The sequence below is a fragment of the Erythranthe guttata genome, chromosome 14 (assembly GCF_056151865.1).
Source record: "Erythranthe guttata isolate IM_541 chromosome 14, IM_541, whole genome shotgun sequence".
Classification (NCBI taxonomy): domain Eukaryota; kingdom Viridiplantae; phylum Streptophyta; class Magnoliopsida; order Lamiales; family Phrymaceae; genus Erythranthe; species Erythranthe guttata.
In genome coordinates this window covers 6,549,809-6,575,280 of record NC_142546.1, presented here as the reverse complement: position 1 = coordinate 6,575,280, position 25,472 = coordinate 6,549,809, and the positions used below count along the sequence as shown (strand labels likewise).

At 35.9% G+C, this 25,472-nt stretch overlaps 2 protein-coding genes, 1 non-coding gene and 1 pseudogene across 4 annotated transcripts; 2 read left to right on the top strand and 2 right to left on the bottom strand.

Moving 5' to 3' along the window:
* Positions 1–5,286: 5,286 nt before the first annotated feature.
* Positions 5,287–6,055, top strand: LOC148765017 (glucan endo-1,3-beta-D-glucosidase-like). The gene is made up of 3 exons (XM_088814577.1): positions 5,287–5,442; positions 5,555–5,783; positions 5,907–6,055. The coding sequence occupies exons 1-3, from the start codon at positions 5,347–5,349 to the stop codon at positions 5,936–5,938; spliced, it is 357 nt and encodes a 118-aa protein (XP_088670703.1). The 5' UTR covers positions 5,287–5,346; the 3' UTR covers positions 5,939–6,055.
* A 9,639-nt stretch (positions 6,056–15,694) lies between these two features.
* On the bottom strand, positions 15,695–16,988 carry LOC105972671 (uncharacterized). The gene has a single exon (XR_016029796.1). It is a non-coding gene; the product is annotated as an uncharacterized LOC105972671 (transcript).
* Positions 16,989–17,035: 47 nt separating this feature from the next.
* Positions 17,036–19,241, top strand: LOC105971563 (serine/threonine-protein phosphatase 7 long form homolog; annotated as a pseudogene). The gene is made up of 3 exons (XR_016029472.1): positions 17,036–17,910; positions 18,019–18,504; positions 18,581–19,241. The product of XR_016029472.1 is annotated as a serine/threonine-protein phosphatase 7 long form homolog (transcript).
* Positions 19,242–20,192: 951 nt separating this feature from the next.
* EMB1138 (DEAD box RNA helicase (RH3)) lies at positions 20,193–25,401 on the bottom strand. Its single transcript, XM_012984360.2, has 10 exons — positions 24,716–25,401; positions 24,147–24,283; positions 23,463–23,874; positions 22,603–22,701; positions 22,284–22,508; positions 21,799–22,176; positions 21,428–21,571; positions 21,235–21,330; positions 20,857–21,131; positions 20,193–20,705 (listed from the first exon to the last, which is right to left on the bottom strand). Exons 1-10 carry the CDS (start codon positions 25,160–25,162, stop codon positions 20,624–20,626), a joined length of 2,295 nt encoding a protein of 764 aa, XP_012839814.2. The 5' UTR covers positions 25,163–25,401; the 3' UTR covers positions 20,193–20,623.
* Between the last annotated feature and the right edge of the window lie 71 nt (positions 25,402–25,472).

Below are 25,472 nucleotides of genomic sequence, written 5' to 3'. Positions count from 1 at the left end.
ACACCGATCTACTCTCAACACGATCCGGTACCCTTTTCGACGTGGCTCCCACATCGTCTCGAGAGTGGGGGGCTTGCGAGACAACTCCCACGAGGAGCCAACTCGCTCAGTACTACCACCCGCAGCGAGATAACTCCCACGAGGAGCCAATTCCCTCGGGTCTACGAAACCATAGCGAGATAACTCCCACGAGGAGACCGATCGCTCCGTCCTATAACCCGTTGCGAGGTAACTCCCACGAGGAGCCAACTCCCTCGGGTCTCATAACCATAGCGAGATAACTCCCACGAGGAGACCACTCGCCCGTCCCACAATTCGCAGCGAGACAACTCCCACGAGGAGCCAACTCGCTCAGTACTGCAACCCGCAGCGAGACAACTCCCACGAGGAGACAACTCGCTCGGCCATACAACCCGTTTCGAGATAACTCCCACGGGGAGACAATTCGCTCAGCGCGACCTCAGTCCGCTCGCTCCTCAGTCGCGCGCCATCCGATGCTCCTACAACTCCCTTGCGAGACAACTCCCACGAGGAGCCAACTCGCGCAGTTATACAACCCGCAGCGAGGCAACTCCCACGAGAAGACAACTCGCTCGGTCCTACAACCCCTTACAAGGAAACTCCCACGAGGAGATAACTCGCTCAGTCATATAACCCGTTGCGAGACAACTCCCACGTGGAGTCAACTCCCACGATGAGTCAACTCCCTCGGGTCTACGAACCCACAACGAGATAACTCCTACGAGGAGACCACTCGCTCCATCCTACGACCCGCAGCGAGGCAACTCCCACGAGGAGCCAACTCGCTCGGTACTACGAACCCGCAGCGAGACAACTCCCACGAGGAGCCAACTCGCTCGGTACCACAACCCGCAACGAGACAACTCCCACGAGGAGCCAACTCGCTCGATACTACAAATCCGTTGCAAGGCAACTCCCACGTGCAACCACCTCACTCGATAAATATTACTCACCGCGAGACAACTCCCATGAGGAGACAACTCGCCCGAAATTCACTATATAATCACAAGCTCAAGTTAGCACGATTACCACCCTAGAAGCACTTAGAGACATTATGAGAATCTATATAGCCTGGCCAGCTTGATTACTCAAATTTATCTACTTGTTTTCGATGGGTCATTCATTAAAACGTGGCCACGGTCCAAACATACTTAAGACCCACGAGGTCTAACAAGGGGCACGACCCCCATAAAAAAAATCTTGAGAGTCTGATCCCCTCCTCAAGTACATCACGCACAAGGCTATATGTAAACACATATAAGCAACGCGTCAAAACATTGACAATGTCGAAAAATAACAACTCCCACGAGGAGAATACTAGCTCCGTGCTACTACATTATCGTGAGACAACATCCACGAGGACGTAACTCGATCAACTCGATTACCCTAGAGACAACTTCCACGAGGACGTAACTCGATCAACTCGATTACCCCATAGACAACTCCCACGAGGAGATTACTTGATCCGTGCTACTACATTATCGCGAGACAACTCCCACGAGGAGATAACTCGATCAACACTATTACCCCGCGACAAGACAACTCCCACGAGGAGATAATTCGCTAGTACATCGTCGCGGGACAAAACCGACGACTCAATTAACTTACATCGCGACGACCTTGTCGCGCTATGCGCCAACGCGCATTCACGCCCCTCCGACACACGCTCCAACGCGTTTTCGCATACCATTAGGCCATACGCCAACGATCGACTTCTACAATTTTTACTCTCGACACGATTTGAGACCCATCACAACATGGCCCCCACATCGACTCGAGAGTGGGGGGCTTAATGATATGCCTAATTGGGCCAACCCAATGGGCCTACAATTTATTTACCTACTGGGCTACGAGCCCAATATCGAAGACTAATATCACCGAGGCCCAAACACCTTCAAGTAAGGTTTGGGCCCAACAAAGCAAACCCAACCCAATAAACGACATATAAATAGAGGTTTTACTCATTTTATTGAGGTACGTCTTATTATCTGAGCAATACTACTAATGGTATTCTCTGGACTATTTCTATGATCAGCACGTCTGACTTGAGCGTCGGAGGGGTTTCTGCCGGATCAACCCCCGGCTTAGCTTATGTGTTCTATGATCGCAGGTACCTCAGGATCATCAAGTTGTCAAGCTACTGATCTGCTTTGCTCTCCCAGTTCGTTTTCTACACCACCCTAGGTGAGCTAGTAATTAGCATCATCAAAGGGTTTATAGACTATGCTTGTGGAATATTAGATTGTTCGCCCATACGAATAGGTGGCAGTTGTTATTTTCCGAACATTCTCGTAAAACATACGACTTGGGTTCTAAATTTGTTCTACAAATCTCGTGGCGTATGCAATACGGAGATTGGTCTCATAACAAGTGTTAACCCTTGTAAGCAGTTTCTCTCTCTCTCTCTAATATATATATATATATATATATATATATATATATATATATATATTGTATATATATTGTATATTTTTTAATCTCACTATATATAATTCATTTTATGATTGTTATAATGCAGCATACCCAGGATGCACTTTTCCAACACTCTGAAGGAAGATTGAAGAATATATGAGTTTTGAAAGAATATCGGCTTAAAATCATTAAATTAGTATTTTGTATTACTTACGTATTTGATTTTGATAATAAATAAATGCAATTTTCTCGAGATTATGTTTTTATTTAATCTTTTCTTTTTACGACTATTATCTATAACTAGTTGTTCAATTGACACAAATGTTTAATTTCACTAAGATATATATGTTGTTATTCTTTCTTTAATTTATAAACCATTTTAATATATAAAAATATTTGGTACATAATATCAATATGATCTGATCTACAAGTGAAAAATAAGAGAGGGCCTCTTTATGGTAATGTGATTCGTGTTTTGTATGGGAAGTGTTAGAATTCGAAAGTCTTATGTTTTGCTTCGGTGTTTAGTTTGTTTGTTAGAACGAAAACGGTTGAAATTTTCACGAGAGAAATGAATTTCTAAAATTATTGCATTCTTCAAGTTCCGATTTTTTTTTTGCGGTTTTTGATTTCCACGCGATTCGTTTAACGGTTAATAATTTTTTTTTTTTTTTTTTTATTATTTTGGGAGATTGAGGATATGGGAATTGAGAATTAGAAGTAATGTTTTGCTTCGGTATTTGTTCGAACGGAAACGGTTGGATTTTTCACGAGAGAAATGAATTTCTAAAGTTATTGCATTCTTAAAGTTCCGATTTTTTTTTTCGATTTTGATTTCCACACGATTTGTTTAACGGCTAATTTTGAGGATATTACTCACTAAATACGAAGAATTGCAATGTCGACATGCAATGCTCGAAAGATGTAAGGTTGTTCTTTAAGATGGATTCAAAATCAAGTTAGATTTGATGGATTGATATCCTTCAACTTTGGTTTGGCGCTCTTTTATACGAACGTTGCTTATTAAGCTTTATCGAGGATTAATTCGGCTCGTGAGCCGGATCGAAAATGGAGGTAATTAGATACGTTTTGCTTTAGAATTTGCTTTGTTGAATTGTAACGAAGTGCTTTGGACCATGGTTTGTTAATTTAGCATTCTATGTATATTCGAAGAGGTTGAGAAAAAAACGTAATCACTATGATTCGATGGATTCGCAACCTACTCGTAAGATGAACAAAAAGTCGTAACTTGCTCCTATTTTTATTAATCAAACTCGAGAGCTCGCTCGACTTGTTTACGTCCTTGTTGGAATCTTGAATTTACCAAGTGATTTGCAGGAGATGAACAAAAACTTTCCGACTTTGGAACAATTTATTTTATTTTATTTTATCTTCCGGAGAAAAAAAATCAAATCGTAATGGAATTTCGTTTCTTTTCACTTTCGAATTTTTTTTTTTCTTTTGGAGAATGCTAGATCATCAACTTGTTACTATAACACAAGGAAGAAAGGGTTCTAAACCATGAATAAGTGAGTATCTATTTATTTTAATTAAATTACCTGTTAAAATTTCTGTAAGGGAAGATTGAATTATGTGAGTTAAGGGAATGCGTTAAATCATCGAAAAAAAAAAATAATAAAATGTTCGAATAGGCTAAGAACCAAAATAATAGAAATAATACAATTCAGCAAAAAATAAAGACTTTCACTTTTTTTTTTTTAATTCGTTTATGTTGATTTTAGTAGACGTTAGAGAATGAGATTATAAAAGGAAGATTCAAAAGAATTAAGGGTAAATTACTAACCCCAGAACTTACGCTAAATTACAAGAAATACCCCACCTATTCGTAATTATCAAAACTCCCTGACATTTGATTTCGTCTTACATCAACCTCCTTGCAGTGTGATTTTCGGGAAATCTTTCTAATTCCGGTGAATATTTTGCAAAAAATGTTAATTCTACCCCTGCAAATGTGACATTTCTTTATCCTACGTTTTTAAGACAAACGTTTACCTCAGAGGGGTAATGGTAATACTAAAACTTTGTGATGATGTTATTTAAGAAGAATAAAAACTCCGTGTAAACACCCCCCGAGGTTAATTTTTGTCTTTGAAAATTAGTATACAAAAATGCCACGTTTGTAGGGGTAATATCACCATTTTTCGGGAATAATCTATCGACTAAAGAAAATTCTATGAAAAATCACACCATAAGAAAGTCGATGTAAAACGAAGATTTTGATAATTACTGATAGGTGGGGATATTTTTTGTAATTTCGCCTAAGTGTAAAGTTTTTTCCGTAATTTACCCTATAATTAATTAGGTACAATCGACCCCAATCACTCATGTATAAGAAACTAAAATGTATACACATGAACGTTCATGGAAGATTTTTCATTAAAATTACATTGATAAAAGGAAAATATATTTATGAAATATATATATATATATATATATATATATATATATATATATATATATATATATATATATATATATATATATATATATATATATATATATATAATATAGGAAACAATATGTTATTTTTAACAAAAGATCATATTTTATAACATGACATATATTTTCCTTGCACTGTGAATAAGTAGGCACCTTAGATTAGCTAGGTGAATAAATTTGAACTGTTTTATATAACCACGAATCTTTAAAATGGATTTGTTTTTATTTATTTATTATTATTATTTATTTATTTTGAAAAATTGAAAATGGATTTGTTAATTGTTAGGGATTGTAGATATATTTTATTAAAAAATAAAGATTATAAGCAATCTAGTCTTAAATTAGGTTAGCATAGTAATTAGTATTTAAACTCATGCGTTGCCACATTTTTTTTATAGAAAAACAAACACTTTAAAGAAAATAATTAATTACATAGTTAATTAAAAAGCTCTAATGGCCAAAACTAATATCTCTTTGTTTCTACTATGTTGCATTCTTGGCCTTGTGTCTTGTTATGCAACAAACTCTCAGCCAATCAACGTTAAACAAGTAATTAATTTTTATTTTTTTTGTTGTTTTTTTATTATATATATTATATATAAAATTCAATTATTTAATGTGAGTATTATAATTCGTTGCGAATATCTTATTATTGTTGTAGGCGGGACTTTTCTGCATTGCAAATACGAACGGAAATCCAGATTATGAAAAGTTTCAAGGGTTTATAGACTATGCTTGTGGGATATTAGATTGTTCGCCCATACAGCCAGGTGGCAGTTGCTATTTCCCGAACTATCTCGTAAAACATACGACTTGGGTTCTAAATTTGTTCTACAAAACTCGTGGCGTATGCAATACGGAGATTGGTCTCATCACAAATGTTAACCCTTGTAAGTAGTTTCTTTGTCTTTCAAATATATATATATATATATATATATATATGTATGTATGTATAAATTGTATGTTTTTTTATTTTAATGTATATAATTCATTTTATGATTGTTATAATGCAGCATACCCAGGATGCACTTTTCCACAACTCTGAAGGAAGATTGAAGACTATTTCGAGTTTTCGAAAGAATTTCGGCTCAAAATAATTAAATTAGTATTTTGTACTATTTATGTATTTGATTTTGATAATAAATAAATGCAATTTGCCCGAGATTTTGTGTTTTCTTATAGATCATTTCATCTACCACCAGTTTTCATGAGGCCCTAATATTTTAGGTGTATTTGTGGAATTAATACAAATTAATCGAATTTTTTTGTTGAATTTAATCAAATATTTTAAATAAAAAAAACATAAAACATGATCGTTAAACATTATAAAATTGAAAATTATGCATGGTCGGTGAGTTAAGTGAGCGTATATAATTATTGAGAAATAATTAAAATGTTCAAAAAGGTTTATGTTTGATAGATTGAGATCCAAAATAATAGAAATAACATAATACTTATTTATTTCAAATTAGTTTATGTTTTTCCTTTTTTTATATTCTAAATTAGTTTATGTTCATCTATGTAGCACGGGAATAGGCACGGCGAAACGGGAAAATAGAAACAGGAAATTTTATATTCAAAATAATTATAAGATACGGAAACATGGGAAAATGTGTAAAAAGAATAGGTGTATATTAATAAATTATTTAAAAACTTTATAAACACTAAAACATATATGATTATCGTCAATTATATATATGTATACATAAGTTACATATGAGTACAAGTCACAATCCGTATTATCAATGCACAAATTATCGACGGTAAAATCTATGGCAGAAAAATCTATTTAATTATAGAATTATAAAATCAAGGGTAAAATTTATTTTGCACGATAAATTCTATGGCAGAAAAATCTATTTAATTATAGAATTATAAAATTTAGGGTAATATTTATTTTGCACCCATGTACTATGCAAAATATATTATTTATCTTCTCATATATAGAAAACATCAAATATCTTCATACAATTAGCGTTCTTTCCTGACTCTGTTGGTCAAACCCTTGACCGATTTCACCAAATTTTTTTCACCCTTTTCAACCCCTTTTCACTATTTTCAACCATTTTTTTTCTTTTGTCATTTTCACTCATTTTTCATGCATAAAAAATGAAAAAAAGAAAAAAAAAAAAAGGAAAATACTTTATGATTTTTAACCTGCGTAGAGTGATATATTTATCACAATATAAATATAAAGGAAACAATATAATATGTTATTTTTATTTTTTACTAAAGATCACATTCTATATTTTATATATATCCTTGCATTTGTATCTTGAGTAAGTAGGCACCTTGAATTAGGTAGGTCAATAAATTTTACTTATAGATATCATATCATAAAAATACGAAGATATCATAACCAATATTCTAGTCTTAAATTAGATAGGAAACAATTCAAATTAAATTCTTCCATTAATTACAGCAATTAGTATTTATATAAACTCAATGGCGTTGTCAATTTTTTATTAGAAAAACAAACACTTTAGAGAAATTAATTAATTACATCATTAATTAAAAAAGCTTTCATGGCCAAAACTAATCTCTCTTTGTTTCTACTATGTTGCTTTCTTGGCCTTGTGTCTTGTTATGCAACAAATTCTCAGCCAATTAACGTTAAACAAGTAATTATTATTTTTTTTAATTTTTTTTATATATAAATTAATTTATTTAGTAGCAAATCAAATATTTTATATATTGCTAATGTAGGCGAGGCCTTGGTGCATTGCGAATACGAATAGTCCAGCTCCTTCTCCTGCAAAGTTTCAAGGGTTCATCGATTATGCTTGTGGAGTTGTTGATTGTTCTGCCATTAGACCAGGTGGTAGTTGTTACAACCCGAACCTTCTATCGAAACACGCGAGTTATGCACTAAACTTGATCTACAAGTCTCGTGGTGTATGCAACAACGAAATTGGTGTCATAACAAGTTTTGATCCTTGTAATCTCTCTCTCTCTCTCTCTCTCTCTCTCTCTCTCTCTCTCTCTCTCTCTCTTATATAGATCTTTTCAATGTCAATATAATTCATCTTATGATTGTTATAACAATGCAGCATATGACGGATGCATTTATCCATGATTCGGGAGGCCGCGAAGATTCAAGAATAGACGAGTTTCGAAAGAATAAGTATTATGTACTATATACCGCGCACGTATTTGATTCTTATAACAAATAAATGCATTTTGCTCGAAATTTTGTGTTTTCTTATAAATCTTTTGTTTTCCTCTAGTTATGTACAACCAATTGTTCATTTGACATAATGTTTAATTACACTAAGATGGCTATATGATCATATATTGTTTATGGAATTCATTAATGAAACAAAAAATTCAAGAACGACGATTGATTTGATTCCGTCTTTGTTGCCAATAATTTTTTTTTTATATTTTTCGTATACGATTCTATATAGAGAGTTTATTAATAATTATGAGACGAATGTGGAAGACCATTATTAATCTTATATATAAAAGTAAGAGACTTTAGGGTAACCTAAGAAACCCTAATGACATATTTGTATTTAAAAAAACAAATTAGTTTTCTTCATCTTCTATTTCCAGTTTATTTATTTTTTTCTAATGGCTTTCATAGCAAATCAAATTTGCAAATCCACTAGCAAAATCATAATTCGATCAGATAGTGTATTGTTTATCTTTCTCTCTTTCTAACACACGCCAGATGTGGATTTATAATTTTTTCAATACAATTTAGTTATTTTTTTTTCTTTTCGCAATCTCGTGCATCGCACGGGAAGAATTGCTAGAGTAAAAGAACTACATTTAATCTAGAAAGGAAACTGCATTATTTCTTTCAATTGATAGGCTATTTAATTTATAAAATTATTGGGTTGTTAATATCAATGTTTGTGGACGAAATTTCAATATAATTCGATCTACCATGGAGAAAATTTTATATCGATCAACCTTTTGGTATATTTTTCAATTAAAGTTTTATTTTTTTATTGTAAATTAATATATCGATCCAGTACAAAAGTTTGTTGTTGCAGTGATTTTGCACAAAAGTGCCGTATATAAGTAATAAATTTTTCCGACACAAAATAAAGGAAAAAAAATGAATTAGACATAACGCGCTAGGATTGTCGAGTCGTATCCACCCTTGGATCGTCACCAAATTTTCATGCGACTCTAGCATTTTTCAAAACAACAAACAGCCAATCATTTGTGTACCTTATTCGTTCGGAGCATAAATACCCATAGACGCGTATAGCGACTTAGAACGACAATAGATCGATCCAGCAAATAAAAAATGCATGCACGAGTACATAAACAATATTTTCGTGAACAATTCAATTCCATGTTATGCCAACAACACCAATCGCCGAGCATACAACATAAATTACTTTACAAATTTTCAGAACTATAGTACATCGTAAATTAGTCAGGCTTTACTATGTTAGTTTTCGAATCTAAAATCACAAATACAACACAAATTTATGTGAATCTAGCAACTTTCCAACGACAATCAAGAAAGCAGCCTATGCGTCTAACCATCAATAAAGCAATATATCAAAAATAGTTATTTGTAATAACTCCAAGACTATAATAGCCCGTTTACTGTAAATATATCTCGTGCTGAAGCATGCAAATTTTAGGTTTTTACTGATATTGAGTGTGAGTATATTATGGGATGTCTTCAACCTCATTTCCCTGCGATTATGAACCAAATAAAAAACATTCTGGCAAATTTTACAAAAAAACGATGAGTTCACTATGTTTTTTTTGCCTTATCTAGTCATTGACACAAAATCTTTGACCAAATTAGAAAAAGAAAGGTTTCTTTTTCTTTCACTTACTATGAGACTCGCACAAGATTCAATTTTTGGAAAATCGCACATGGAACATACGAACAGTAAAGCTGAGAACAAAATCGAACAAACTGAAATTGAAATGAAAAAATGAAGAAGCAAAACACAATCAATTTATGGTCGGGGGATTTTTTCCTGCGAAATTTTATTCCTAATGATTTGGGGAAGATAGAGCGGGCAGTATGTTGGAGAAGATATAGTTTAAGCGTCAATTTTTCGATGATAAAATATATATTCTAATTTAAGTTGTGTATATCTTAAGCGCTTACGAAGAGATGGACATTATTTTTCTTTTCACAACAAGGTTTCTTTTAATGGTTTATATTAAGGGTTTCTTATCGCATCTTGGGTTCGTTCCAATGAGCGGACCAATGACACTACAATAATAATTATAAAACACATACGGCCAGGGCCGGTTCTGAGGGGAGGCGAAGTAGGCGGTCGCCTAGGGCCCCCGGATTTTATCAAAAATTTAGGGCCCCAAAATTGTTTATACCATTTATATATGAACATTTATTGAAAAAAAATATATATTATGTATATATAATTATTGAGAACCTTAATTCATAAATACATATAAATCTATCATTACTACTTGTTTCTATAATTCCTCTAATCAGGGGCCCATAATTATTAAATTTATAATGTATTAGTTACTTATTTTTATATACATTCACTTGTTTTAGTGCTACTTCATGCAAATTATCCTTCAAAAAAATCGGGGGCACTGCCCCCGAACCCCCAAAAACTTGAACCCCACTATATCACAAATTTCTACTCTTGCCACCGGCTATGTACCTTACAAAATCGAGTTAACATCGAGTTTATTACCTTTTTTGAAAAAAATAAGTTTTATTGTATATTGTAGAAGGGCCCTATTTTTTTGTCGTCTTCAAATCTCGCCTGGGGCCCCCAAAATCTCAGGAACGGCTCTGCATACGGCAATAGATCTACATTGAACTAATAAATAAATAAATAACGAATAAATTAAAATAAAGAATAACAAACAAGAAATTTAATATGTAGTTGATTGAGACATAGACGACGTATATAACAACCTCAAACGAAAGAGGATGTCGAAATTATACTCAAAAGCTCCACGTATGTAAAGAACCTTATTTACGTATTCGAACACGATTCTCTCACAGGCTAATACTTAATATCTTTTTAGTTTTTGGTTAGCGGGTCTCCCATTTGCTCGAACCTTATACTGAGTACCACATCAATTAAAGAGTGTGACGGGTATGTAATGTAAACATTGGGGATATCAATGATTAAATGTTGCTGATGAATTTGATCCACCAAAAATTATTTTCATTATTAACAAAGTTGGTTTCTCAAATACAATGCCCGGAACAAACTTCTATTTATATTGAGTGACTTTCCTAATAAATGGTTAAGATTATGCCAAAGCATCTTAATATAGATAATTATAATTTTTTACTTAAACATCCAATAGAGTATCTAGATATTTTAGAATCCAGATACTAGATATTTTCCTAAAAAACATATATTGAGATTCTAAAAAGAAGTTATTAGTGAGGAGCCCAAACTCATTTGTGTATATGAGAATGGATCTATTATTTTTGTTATTAGTGAAATGCCTCAAGTTGTTTAGTTAATTAAGTATTTTACATAATTATAGATGTTATACTTATACCTATATTAGCTCTACTTATAACAATTGTCCTAGAAACTTTCTAACTCAGCTACCCGTTGTCTCTCTCATCTATCATGTTCTCTATTTTCTCTATTTTTTCTTCTTTCTCTTCATTCTCCACAAGCCATTGTTATCTTCGCCCCCTCCACCTTCACCGGACTTTGCCTCCCGCCGTCACCATCTCCATTTGGCGCTGACAAATGCCACTCTTCGCTGCTCCCCATCGCCTCAAGGACAAAAAATGCTTGAATAGGAAGTTTTCCTCTCTTTTTTTTCGTCTTTGAGTGATGATGTATGGACGATTCTAATCAATCTAGATCCATTGCTTCATAACAATCTTATTGATTTCAAAGTGAAGATTAACCATTTGCTTCAAGCCTTGAAGTTTTCCTCTCTCTCTCTCTCTCTCTCTCTCTCTCTCTCTCTCTCTCTCTCTCTCTCTCTCTCTCTCTCTCTCTTGTGAATTCTTTCTCTCTCTCTCTCTCTCTCTCTCTCTCTCTCTCTCTCTCTTGTGAATTCTTTCTCTCTCTCTCTCTCTCTCTCTTGTGAATTCTTTCTCTCTCTCTCTCTCTCTCTCTCTCTCTCTCTCTCTCTCTCTCTCTCTCTCTCTCTCTCTCTCTCTCTCTCTCTCTCTCTCTCTCTCTCTCTCTCTCTCTCTCTCTCTCTCTCTCTCTTGTGAATTCTTTGGTAGGGGTTTGGCAGGAGAAGATGATGTTTTTATAGTTGTTTTCGTACAACAATATAGTTGTTTTCATTATGTTTTAGGGTTTTATTATTTTTTTCTTTGATGATTTCGGGTTGTGCTATTGTTTTAGTTGATTTTTTTGGCAAGTACATTTAACCCTCTGGGCTATAGGGTTCGACCCAAAATACCCCCTAAATTACATACTGGGACAGTTGGTACTCTTCTGTAACTCAGTCAACGTAAATAACTGCCAAAAATATTAACAAAATTTTCTGTTAAAAACTTAAAAAAAAGTTAAAAAACAAAAAAAAAAAAACAACTGGATTGTCTCTCTCTCAACACTTAGAGAAAAACCAATATTATTGTGTCTCTCTCTCAACACATCACCTAGATCACTCTCACTCAACAATTGCAATAAATAAAACTCTCATTCACTCTTTCTTCTCGTTCCTCTTTGATAATTTGGTCGCATTTCTGAAGAATTTCGTAAAGACCCGACATATAGAAGTAATCCGACGTTTGGAAGGAAGCCCAACTCGTTTGGGTCTATTACAGAAAATGAACGTTTGAATTTAATAATGTGGATGTATGGTTTAAGGATGTATGTTAATGGAAGAAGATGAATTTTGATTTGGGGCAAAAAGTAATTAAAGATGGTTTTAAATTTGAATTTGAGGATTTTGAATAAAATTTGGGGTTATCATTAAATTAGGGTTTTAATTTGAGGGTTTTAAATTAAATTAGGGTTATAAAGCAAAAGTCAAACATCCACCCCAGCATTTGGAGACGGAACATTAACGGAAGGGTACAATTTGTCCCAGTTTGTAGTTAGGGGTATTTTGGATCGGACCCCGTAGTCCAAGGGGATTGACTGTACCTACCATTTTCTTGTAGTTGATTTCAATAATACGTAACAATTTTCAATTTTGGTAAATCTGTTGATGGTTTTCCAATTGTTTACAATAGTTTATAGTTGATTTTCGAAAAAAATGAAATAAATAACAAAATTAAAATATAAAATTAAAAAAAAAACGATTTTTATCGTTGCTTTTGGAAATTTTATAGGTGATTTCGGATTTTTTTTAATTTATTTTGAGAAAAACAGAAAATTAAAAAACTTTTTTTAAGTTATTATTTTTTTATATGAATAGATAACACAAATTAAAATTATATGAAAAATAAATGAGAAGACATAAAAGTAGTGGGTAATGTGTAGTGAAAAGTGGGGACTAGGGATGAGCGAAAAAATCGAGAAATCGAAAAACTAAACCGAAAATCGAAAAAACTGAGCTGATATGCACTATCCGGACTTAAAACCGCATATACGGTAAAAAAAATTAGAAAAACCGAAATATCGGTTAATGCATAGAGGATAAAAAAATTACCAAACCGAACTTTTTTATACAAAACGACGTCGTTTTGACATATTGTATAAATACTTACCCTAGTGCGCCTCTATCGAGCGCCTCCATGCGACATATTTTTTATTAGTTAATATTGGGTTGTTATTTGTTAATTTTCTCAAACAAATGTAATGAAAGTCCAAATTCACTGTCAATCAAATATGTATCGGTTTTATGCCAAATCGATTCGAACCGATAGACGAAACCGAAACCGAAAATAAACCGAATTGATAACGAAATCGTTAATGGAAAACCAAAAAACTGATTAACACCGAACCGAAAAAAACCGACGTGTTCGGTTTTCAAAATATAGAAAACCGATATTATGTGTTTTGTTTATTGCAAAAACCGAGCGGTACCGACACGTGCACACCTAGGGGTGGTAAACGAGCCGAGCCGGCTCGCGAACTCGACGAGCCGGCTCGAAAAAAGCTCGAACTCGAGCTCGGGATTTTCGAGCTCGAGCTCGAGCTCACGAGCTCGAGCTTCGGACGAGCTCGAGCTCGAGCCCAAAAGTAGTTGTTCGACAGCTCGCGAGCCGGCTCGCGAGCTGCCTTCTATTTTTTTTTTTTTTTTTTTTTTTTTTTTATATATATATATATATATATATATATATATATATATATATATATATATATATATATATTATTCTTATTCTTATTATTATTATTATTATTAACTAAATAGTAAATAGTCTATAATAATAAATATATCTAGTATTTAAATAAAAACAAATCTATATTACTTAAATAATTCATAATTATATAAAATATTATAATAATAATAATAATAATAATAATAATAATAATAATAATAATAGAAAAAAATATATATATATAACTAGAGTTCATTATTTATTTTATAATTTTTTTTATTTTCCTACGAATAATTTCTAATAAAAAAAAATTAATAAAAAAATTAAATAATAATAAAAAATAAAAAAAAAAAAAAAAATTAATAAGCCTGAGCTCGAGCTCGAGCTCGAGCTCGCCAAAATTGGCTCGAGCTCGAGCTCGAGCCAAAAAAAATTGGCTCGATGAGCTCGAGCTCGGGAACATGGACTCGAGCTCGAGCTCGAGCTGGCCAAAAGAGCCGAGCTCGGCTCGTTCCCACCCCTATGCACACCCCTAGTGGGGACGGTAAATTTGAAAAAGATGAAGGGTTGAATTTGCCACTAATAACTCATGGGTCATTTATATAAATGGTGTAATAGTGGAAGTCATTAACAAAAATGGTGTGGTTTTTTTCGAATTTACGAAAGTGGCGTAAAACTCCACTCCTAGAGGCGATTTCTGGCCAAAATTCTGACAAGGCAGAAATCGCCTCTAGGAGATGTGATTTTGTTTTTTTTTTTTTTTTTTTTTTAATCAATATATATATATGTATATTATATTAGGGGGCTGCATCGAATATATGTATATTATATATATGTATATTATACTACCAGGGGTACAGGGGTGTGTCGTGTGTGTGTGTCTATATATATATATATATATATATATATATATATATATATACTAGTCTCGAAGCACCGCACAAGGTGCGGTGTCGGTGCCCAGTTAATTTCTTCATAAGGTATAAATTTTGATTTCTTTCGAACTCTTGAATATTTGCTTGAGGAAGCAATATCTCAATCTTTTCTTCGTAGCATCAATTTATGTTAGATTATTGTTATATGGTATGGAATGCAATATTAAAACCGGCAAAGTATGGCTAAATTTGTTCCATATCTTATAGAGGAAGGACAACTGTCATGTCAAGAATTCATGAATTGGGAAAAATAACGAGGTAAAACAGCTTCACAAGGCAGAAATGAAAATTTCCACATACGGCGAAAACAAATGTACAAGGGCATCAAAATCCATACAATAACACCTTAAAATTTTAAAAACCTCCCGACGTACGCTTGGCAGCACCGATGATGCACTCTTGACGTGGCCAATTGAGCATGCACCCATGCCAACCCTGTTTCACAATTTAAGCAAATAAACGCAAGACACGAGAAAGCAGACAAATAAATGTGACATGTACGCTCAAATAAGCGGGCAAACGATTCAACGAAATACATGCGAACACCTAAATAACTAACAATTGAAAGGTAAATTACAAAATAGCTAAAAACTGAAAGTGAGAACCAAAACATATGCTCCCCAACGCACCTATCAAGATTATTTATTTCAATTTCAGTAGCAATTCAAACAGTAGAAAACATAAAATAAATTCGTTGAAGCAATTTAATAAAGGATATTTCATTTCATTTACCCAGAATTGAGGGAAGGGAAACTTTATTTTCCTCCTTTCTTGCTGAACTCCCATAATGGATGTATCAAGCTCCATCAGATGATTACACTCTCGTGCACAAATAACAGAGATTTCACTATTTATATAGAATGTCGATGAATCAATCTCCTGCAAAATGCCTACTTTATTCTCATGCACTTGTGCAGTACCTCACCAAACTTCTGAAACGTGTGCTTCTTCAAGTACATTCTCTCAACTTTTTCTCTACCTTTTAATCCTATTTATTGCCTTGCTTTTGAATTCTCGAGCAAGAATTGAAGATTATTCGCAAGAATTCGGGCCCCCCGGCCTACCTAAAGGATGAAGAAGATCGGTTATATTGTGTAATTGTGTTCAACAATCTCTCTTGTTCCTCCAGAATCAGTTCCGAGCACCTGTATCACCAAAAACACTTGCCCCTTCATAGACAGCTCATGGAAGATCCAGTCATGGCGAGTGGAGCTCCAGTCATAGACAGCTCATGGAAGATCAAAACAAACTTTCTTGACCAAACTAAACGAGCAAAAGCTCCCTTCCTATATCACAAGTACCCGACACTCCACTCCAAAATTGAGTCCTCTACAGATCCAAACGGGCCCACAAGAAATACGTAAGTCGTATTTTTCTTCGGTATTATTTCCTCTGTTTGCAAATCAACTTCACTTTCCACTTCGTCTGCAATCATCGTCTTTGGCTTACTACTGACTGGTCTCTTCCTACGTAGAGATCTCCTACTTCTCCTCATCGAGGGCTTGTTTTTATCCAATGTAGTGTTCTTCGCAAGAACCACATCCACAATACTTTTACTCAACTGCCACAGAATCGACTTTAGCAATTAAGTCCCTCCTCCGATTCTTGATCTGCGGTTCGGATTTATCACCGCCCGATTCGCCGCTATAGCCACCGCTGAAGAGATCTTCCTTGTTGTCACCGTGTGCCCATTTCGACTGGAAATAGAATCCGGCGTAAGCCCAAACCAAAGGACAATGCGGTTACTTCTAAGACAGTGAGAGCTAAACACACCGCTACGTGCTTCTCTTCTAGGAGTTTGGCCCGAGTTTAATCTCCTGGAAGAAGGGGAACCCCTCGGAGTTAATTTCCCCGACGATGATGACTTCAAGCCGCCGCCACCACCACCACCACCGCTGCCTCCCCCAGGCCTCAGTGGTGATAGCCTAACTAAAGTTTCTTCATCCATCTCAAAAAATTATCAATTACCAAGGCTTATATAATATTTCAACAAAATGAACCTAATATTTATGTCTAATGTGATTTTATAATATATGTTTATTGTATGTCTAATACTTCATTGCTACGTCTACAAGGTCGACATAGATCAAGTGATTTGGGCGAGGCAAATATCGACGATGTTGTGCGTGCTAGACGCGCTAATCATGGTGTTTGGACCTTATTCCCGGCGGGTGTGCATCCTCATCCTCGAGTGATGCAATTGATATATACAATGGGATTTTATGGGGTATATCGGTGTAGACGTATGAAGGTTGATTTTCATCTCATAACTGCTTTGATCGAGAGATGGCGAGAGGAGACGCACACCTTTCATTTTCGCGTCGGTGAGGCGACAATTACACTGCAAGATATTGCTTTATTGTGGGGCCTACCTATAGATGGGATTCTAGTCATCGGTACTGATTATACGTATTGTACAACTGCTTGGATCGACTATTGTGAGGCCTTATTAGGTTTTCGTCCAGAACCTAATGATTTTAGGGGAGGGAAATTAAAGGTTTTGGCCCTTACAAACTATTTGGTTGACAATTCTGTCAACGATCAAAGTTCAGATGTACGTGTTGCTCAATTTACTAGAGCATTGGCATTCATGCTATTTGGTGGGATTATGATTCCGGATAGCACCGGAAATGCTATACCTTTGATGTATTTGAAGCATTTTGAGGACATCGATGCAGTTCGTTCATATAGTTGGGGTAGTGCCGCATTGGCGGTATTGTATCACGAGCTATGCAAGGCGACACTTCGAGGAGAGCGTAGGGATGTTGTTGGAGGTCCGATGCAGCTACTACAGTTGTGGGCATGGACGAGAATTCGCCATATAGCACCAATACCAAAACCGCTTAGAGATTACGATCCAATTACGGTGCTTCAACTAAACGCTGATGATGTATTTCCAGTACCTCCATATGGTGCACGGTAATACTCTAACTATAACTGATTCCATATAATTTCAAATCTTTCAATTAACTCTACACTTAATATATGCATTGTTTTAATATATGTATTTTGCATAACACATTGCAGTTGGTTGCATCCTCTGAGTTATGTTCACACCGCTAGTCATTCAGTTCGCATATATAGAACAATGCTTGATCAAATGTTGCCAAACCAGGTTCGACGATTGTTTCACCATTACTTTGGATGTCTAGTTGTCCACTTATTTGTTATTTACGAGTGGAGATGCATCGTCCGGAGAGAGTATTACGACAGTTCGGGATGGTCCAGCCAATTCCGTCACATCCTACGGATGTTGTTATTTCCAACAAATTACATGATTTGACTCGTCAAGGTCGATCGGGTCTGGATTGGAGCGAGTATTTGAGTTCATATGTTGCTAAATGGCAACAAAGATTTCAGACTGTCGTCCCATTTCAACCAATCAATGGACAAGATACAGAGGATGGTTATGAGGCATGGTATGATGAGCACACTCGTCGTTTTATATCACCGATTGACGATTTGACGAGCATTGGTTTTCAGACTGGAGATCGGACAATTATGAATTTGGTGGTACGTAATTTTATGTCACTAATGCAATTACATACAACTACTCGATTTCTATAACTTATTTTATAATTTTTTTCAGGCTACTCGACTAGCCTCAATGAACACCAATATGCCAGAAATGCAGCCTATGATCAATATGCTCAACAGGACGGGGATGCCTTCTACGGGTGCCTCGGATGGAGGAAGAATGAGAACTCACGACCGCACTCAAAGGTCTACAAGAGAAATGAATGATTTCACCTCCCGAGATGAAGATGTGACCGGTCCTTCCACGTACCGAGATTATGCCGGTCCTTCCTCATATCGAGATGAGGCCGGCCCATCCACACTTCGAAATGAGCCGGGTACTTATCCCGGTTCTCCTGGTGATGTTTATATTCCGACACCAGCAACTCCATACCAGCCTGCCATGAACATGTATTCAGGTAGTGAATTTTTTTATCTCAGTTTAGGATCTTACCAAGGTGACCAGCCTACACATAGGCATTTCAATGTTTCTCCCGTTCCCTATCACCTCCAATCACCTCAAAGTCATTCTACCGAGAACTATATTGCCGACGCTATTGAAGAGGATATTGCGCAAGAACCAGTGGGAAGAGTGCGTAGAAACAGGCGTCCGCCTAGATGTGGGACCGGTGGACATCTCGGACGTCATTGATGCTCTTGTTTTTAGTAGTTGACATTGTGTATTTGATATCTATGTATTCTCATATTTATCTAATTTTTATTTAATTATGTATGACGTTAAATTTTAAATTCTTAATTTAGAAAAAAAAAATAATATATATATATATATATATATATATATATATATATATATATATATATATATATATATATATATATATATATATATATATATATACACACACACACGACACACCCCTGTACCCCTGGTAGTATAATATACATATATTCGATGCAGCCCCCTAATATAATATACATATATATATATATATATATATATATATATATATATATATTGATTAAAAAAAAGAAAAAAAAAACAAAACAAAATCACATCTCCTAGAGGCGATTTCTGCCTTGTCAGAATTTTGGCCAGAAATCGCCTCTAGGAGTGGAGTTTTACGCCACTTTCGTAAATTCGAAAAAAACCACACCATTTTTGTTAATGACTTCCACTATTACACCATTTATATAAATGACCCAATAACTCATCTCTATTAAAAAAATAATAATAAAAAAAATTAAAAAAAAAAAAAAAAAAAAAAAAAAGTTGGGGGAGATTTTCAAGCCTCTTCTGAAAGTTGAACTTATAAGACTACAACTTCTAGAACATGAACTTGAACTCTTACTTTACAACATAAAACCATCAACACATTCACACCTTGTAATTGCTCCTTAATTCTATATCCTTAATATAATATGTTTTCGGCACGAGTTTTTACGACACAGAGAAGAGAAAAGATTAGACAAAACGTGATAGCAAATTTTCAAATTTCGTATTATCAATATCAGTATCAATATCAGACTAAAAATATTTTGGCAACTCCATTGTATAGAGGTTACCTCGTAAAAACTATTGTGTCTATTGTACGATTGATTATGTATATATTTTCATCGTTGCGTAGTCCTTCGACACTTGACGGTTAATTTGCTAACCGAATTGATAAACTGGAACTTACAACGAAATTCAGCCACTGCAGACAAACAAAGATTGCCCATGTACGTGAATAAATAAACATAATTAAACGAAGATACATTCAACAAAAATTTCGACCGAAGCGTGTCTAAACATTTCCTGGCAAAAACTCCTAATTTTCGATCGAGATCACAAAGTGTTTTGAGTAATACAAAACCTACATAATTAAACGAATAAACGTATCTCCTTTTGCTACGAACACAACACACTATCAAGTAAAACCCAAAAATCACCACCGTCGAACATAAAGGTGAATTAGCAGTCTCTTGATTAACAACAAGCATCAAAATTATCATCAGCCTAACCAAACAAAGTATAAATCTCCACGAAGTATTTTTCCGACCGTGAACGGGCCTTCAACAAACACCAGCTCTACCAAAAAAGCCCATCGGGCCAAGAGCTTCGGTTTTAGCAATGGCTTGATAACTTATCACATCTTTTTTTTTCTTCTTCAAATAACTAATAACCACCCTTCTTGGTAGGGCATTCCGACGATCTGTGACCACTCTCTCCACACGAGAAACATGCTCCGCTAAAGTTTCTGCCAATTACATTTTCATCCATATCAAGAACCATTTTAAATAATTTAAAAAAAACGGAAACTCGTAAAATTCTGATTTGTGTATATATATATGTGTGTGTGTGTGTGTGTGTGTGTGTGTGTGTGTGTGTGTGTGTGTGTGTGTGTGTACCTATCTCTGGAGCCTCCAGAAGGTGATCTGCTAGATCGCCTATCACTAACTAGCCAATCACTGCCACTGCCGCTGCTTCTCGAGTTTTTAGACCAGTTATTATCTCTACTGCCGCCGCGAGAACCACCACCATTGTCGGACCAAGATCTCGAGCCGCCGCCTCTACTGTCCCTCGAGCCGCCGCCACCTCCTCCGCCTCTTTGAGGGCGCCTCTCGTTGTTCGAAAACCTACCGTAATAATCACTCGCGGGCCCGTCATCTTGCAACGGAGGCAACTGCAAAACATATATTGCAAAATAAACAAATACGGCTTTAGTTTAATTTCAGTGAAAAAGAAAAAAAGAAAGAAAAAAAAAGAGAAAAAAAAAAGGAGCTTACTTTAGCGATTCTGGTGATGGTGTTGCCAGGTGGCAGCTCGACATTCAGCAACTCTTTTGCAATGTCTTCTGGGAGATCGAAAACTGCTCCTTGGACCTGCACACAACGAATCGAATCGAATTAAATTAATTTGATTCGAATAGATATGTAGATACATTAAAAAAAAATGATTTTTATATACGGCACAAATCACCTTTTCATCGGCGATGACGTGTATTTTGACAACTTCACCAGCAGCAGATGGATAAACATCGGACAGAAACCCTGTGACCGCTCTAGTGGATAGATACCCTCTCGACGAACCGGCATCACGCAACAGCTGTAGCGTAATCAAACCCTGCACCCAAATCAAGAAACGGTACTTTAAATTTACTACAAGCACAACACACATTTGTGTTATATCGAACTGCTAAATAAACTCCTCGTTTTATAAATATTAGCAAAAAAAGATGCAAATTTTTTTAGCACACGGCCCCCTAACTGGCGGGTTTTTAGGGGTCGTTTGCTAAAACAATTGGATCATAGGGTGCTAGATGCAATAAAATGCATTAGTCTCATTTATACCTGCTCGTGTGTAATAAGCGAACGAGACGAAGGAGGCTGAGAAAAGCCGCTCAAAGTAGCTAGAGCAGCGGCGAGTGCGCTAACGCCTTGCTTGTCCATCAATTTACGAGCGGTTGGAGTGAAGTACTCGAGAGATTCGGGGTGGACTCCACCAAGTGTGGCAACCACTTGCTCGGCCGAAGACTCCAACACTTCTTGAACCGATGGAGGGCTGATGAATTCGAACTTTGACCCGATATCACGCTCGAGCGAGTTGACTGTCCTTCGTTGGTTGCTTGTGAACATCAAAAGTGCCGTGCCTTCTTTACCTGCCCGACCCGTACGCCCCGATCGGTGCACAAACGTTTCGGGGTCGTTTGGAAGCTCGTAATGGATAATCTTGCAGAGAAAAAAAATAAAAAAAAATTACGTAATTAATTAGAGGGGTGGTGAATGCAATAAAACCCAATTATGTATATCGACAGAGATTATAATATGAAGCTTACGAGGTCAACGTTGGGAATATCGAGCCCACGAGAGGCAACGTCGGTAGCAACGAGCACGGTGAATTTGCCTTGTCTAAAAGCATTTAGTGTTCTTTCTCTCTGGTGTTGAGATATGTCTCCGTGCAGCGCTTCCGAGGCGATGCTGTTTGTTAGCACCAAAGACACTTCGTCTGCGTCTCGTTTTGTCTGAGTGAAGACAATGGCTTTTCCGCCCTTGGCGTAAACCTGAGACGAAATTTACGAAATTAAAGAAGCTAAAATTTACGAATTTACTAAGAACTACGAAATCAAGAAAATTAAATTTGAGGGGTTTTCGTACAGTCACGAGATCGCTGAGAATTGTGCGTTTGGATGCTGATGTGGTTGGAATAGCGTACAATTTAATCCCTTCTGCTAACTTGTCTTCTTGATCACCAACCTGTCAAACGAGAATCGAAATAGAAGTCAAGTGGTGTGACTAAGAATCATTTCATGCAATGCATTACGTAAAAATCTTCTTACCTGTACTTTAGAATATCGAACCAGATGCATTAATTAGTACAATTAGGGGCGGAAATCGGAAAAAAGTATCCGAATTCGGTCAATTTCGATCCGGAAATTTCTGATTTGGAGCAAACTTTTCCGAGTTCAGAAAATTCTGATTTCTGATTTTTTTTTTTTTTTTTTGGGGGAATGGAATTGGAATACTAGATAAATTTTTATTTACAATACGATTTTAATTTCCGAAAACTCCAAATTTGTTTTCCCCGAAAATTACACTAACAATAACAATCTTATTACTATGCTTGTACTATGGTGACCAAAAATATGGAATTTTCAAGTTCCGCCGAATCCTAAAAAATAAAAATAAAAAACCATTTCGGAACAAGTTTTTTTTTATTCCAAATTAGGAAATTCCAACATCCGATTTTCCCAAACTTTTTTTGGTACAAAATTGGAATTAATTTTCCACTTCTCGAAAAAAACAAAAAAAATTACAATATTGAACCAGATGCATTAATTAGTACTTCATTTGACAACTATATTCCAGTTCGATTTCAATTTTTTTTTAAGAGAATATCCGATTTTGGGACAATTTATGAAATTCCGGTATCCTAATTTCCCAATTTCTTTGGAACAAAATAGTTTTTCCACTTCTCATATAAAAAATAAAAATAAATAATAAAAACGAAAACTTACCAAATCAATAGTCAAAGGATTATCCAAATACTTCCTTGCGAGTTTCTTAACCCAAGTAGGCATAGTCGCCGAGAAAAGCATGCTCTGCCTCTTCGGCGGAAGCTTCTGAAGAATAGTCTCGACGTCGTCCTCGAACCCCACAGCCAGCATTTGATCGGCTTCGTCAAGAACCAAGTACTCGACTTCACCTAGTTTCAAACTATTACTTCTAATAAGATCGATTATCCGACCAGGTGTCCCCACTACAACATCAACACCGCGCGTAAGCGCACTCTGCTGCGTTACATACGACACACCTCCGTATATACATACAGTGTTCAGATACGGAGCGGAGTCCATGAATTCTTTTTCCACTTGCTTAGCCAATTCTCTCGTCGGTGCAAGTACAAGTACTTTTGGGAGGCGACCACGTCTTTACACACAAAAAAAAAAAAAAAAAAAAGAAAAAAAGCCGTTATTTTACGTGTTATTTTTTTTAATTTATAACACCTTATCGACTAATAATATACATACAGTTAAACCTCTATAAATTAATACAGTCGGGACTAGCAAAATTTCTATTAATTTAGCAAAATATTAAATTATCGAACTAATAATTTAGTAGGTTTTTACCTTAATCGGGACCGGTAAAAACTATTATTTAAACGAGGTTATTAATTTATCGAGGTTCTACTGTATATATACCTTGGGGGGCCGTTTGCTTGTTCGGAATCTTCGAGACCTTTGATAATAGGAATACCGAATGCAAGTGTTTTTCCTGTACCGGTTTTTGCGCGGGCGATTATGTCACGACCTTCTAATGCTGGCACTAAGACAGCTCTCTGCGTAAGTCGAAAGTTGTGGAGTGCAATAATTGGTTAGATACAACGTGTAAAACGATAAATTCCGAGTAAGCTCACACAAACATTAACCGAATTCATTTAAGCACTACTATGAGTTTAACGATTACGCTTTTTAACATAAGCATCCGATTATGGGGGGCGTGCTAATAGTAGTTCGATATATTTTTTGCTTGATTGGTTCAACTTGTATACGAGATTTTATTCGAAATCTTGAATTTATTTTATTTAAAAAAAAAAAAAAATTTAGCAACCTTATCCACATTTCAAAATTCATCAAGATTACGTTACCATATAAGCACAATTACATACACCACTTCATACTAAAACATGCAATAAAACAAAAAATATCCTACACAAAAAAATAATAAAATTATGAAAATTAAAATAAAACTAAAAAAAAAAAAAATTAACCTGAATAGGGAAAAGCTGACTAATCCCACGTTTCTCGAGGGTTTCGACAAGGCGGCGGGGCAATTTCAATTTGGTCATGTCGAGTTCGTCGACGCTCGCAGCTTCAAACTCCAGCTCAGAATCCTCGTACTCGCCGTCGCTGACAGAGATGGCGGCGCCGCCCTTACCGAACCCACCGAGCCCCCTGAAAGCTTCCTCGCTAAGAACCGACGAGTTGGGGGTAGCAACAGCGGAAGGGACGAATGAAATGGAAGCCCCGGCGCCATTCTTGAGGCGGGCGGCGGCGGCGGCGGAGGAGGAGGAAAAGGCTCTGAAGGGATAATGGGCGGTGGAGAAATGAAGGGATAAGGGTGGAGCGGCGGCGGCGGTGGGTTTTCTGGAGTTCTCGAGAGATGGGTTGGTCTGGAATAATGAGGAGACTCCAACAATGGATGAAGAGCAAGCCATTGTTGGTGGTGGCGGTGGCGGTGGTGGGAAAATGGAGAGTGGGAGTGAAGAGAGAGAGAGAGAGAGAGAGAGAGATGATAAGGTTGGAGGGAGAGGGTTTATGTAAATGTTTTTGAATGGTTGTTTTGAGGTTCCTACACTTGGGATATTTGTGGGTGGGGTTTTTGGATTAGATATTTTTTCACAAACAAAATCTTTTTTCACCCCCCACTAGTGAAAAATATATGTAGACCCGTGACAATAATATTATTATAATTTAAATGAAATTACAATTATATGGTTCTGTAGATGCTACACCCACTGAAATACA

Bases quoted from the DNA above. Each gene is read 5' to 3' on its own strand.
- LOC148765017 (XM_088814577.1), top strand. From the start codon at position 5,347: ATGGCCAAAACTAATATCTCTTTGTTTCTACTATGTTGCATTCTTGGC. The intron at 5,443-5,554 runs GTAATTAATTTT...TTATTGTTGTAG, and splicing joins AGCCAATCAACGTTAAACAA to GCGGGACTTTTCTGCATTGC. The intron at 5,784-5,906 runs GTAAGTAGTTTC...GTTATAATGCAG, and splicing joins CATCACAAATGTTAACCCTT to CATACCCAGGATGCACTTTT.
- EMB1138 (XM_012984360.2), bottom strand. From the start codon at position 25,162: ATGGCTTGCTCTTCATCCATTGTTGGAGTCTCCTCATTATTCCAGACC. The intron at 23,875-24,146 runs GTATATATACAG...TTGTGTGTAAAG, and splicing joins CAAGCAAACGGCCCCCCAAG to ACGTGGTCGCCTCCCAAAAG. The intron at 21,572-21,798 runs GTATAAATGAGA...ATTTGGGTGCAG, and splicing joins CGCTTATTACACACGAGCAG to GGTTTGATTACGCTACAGCT.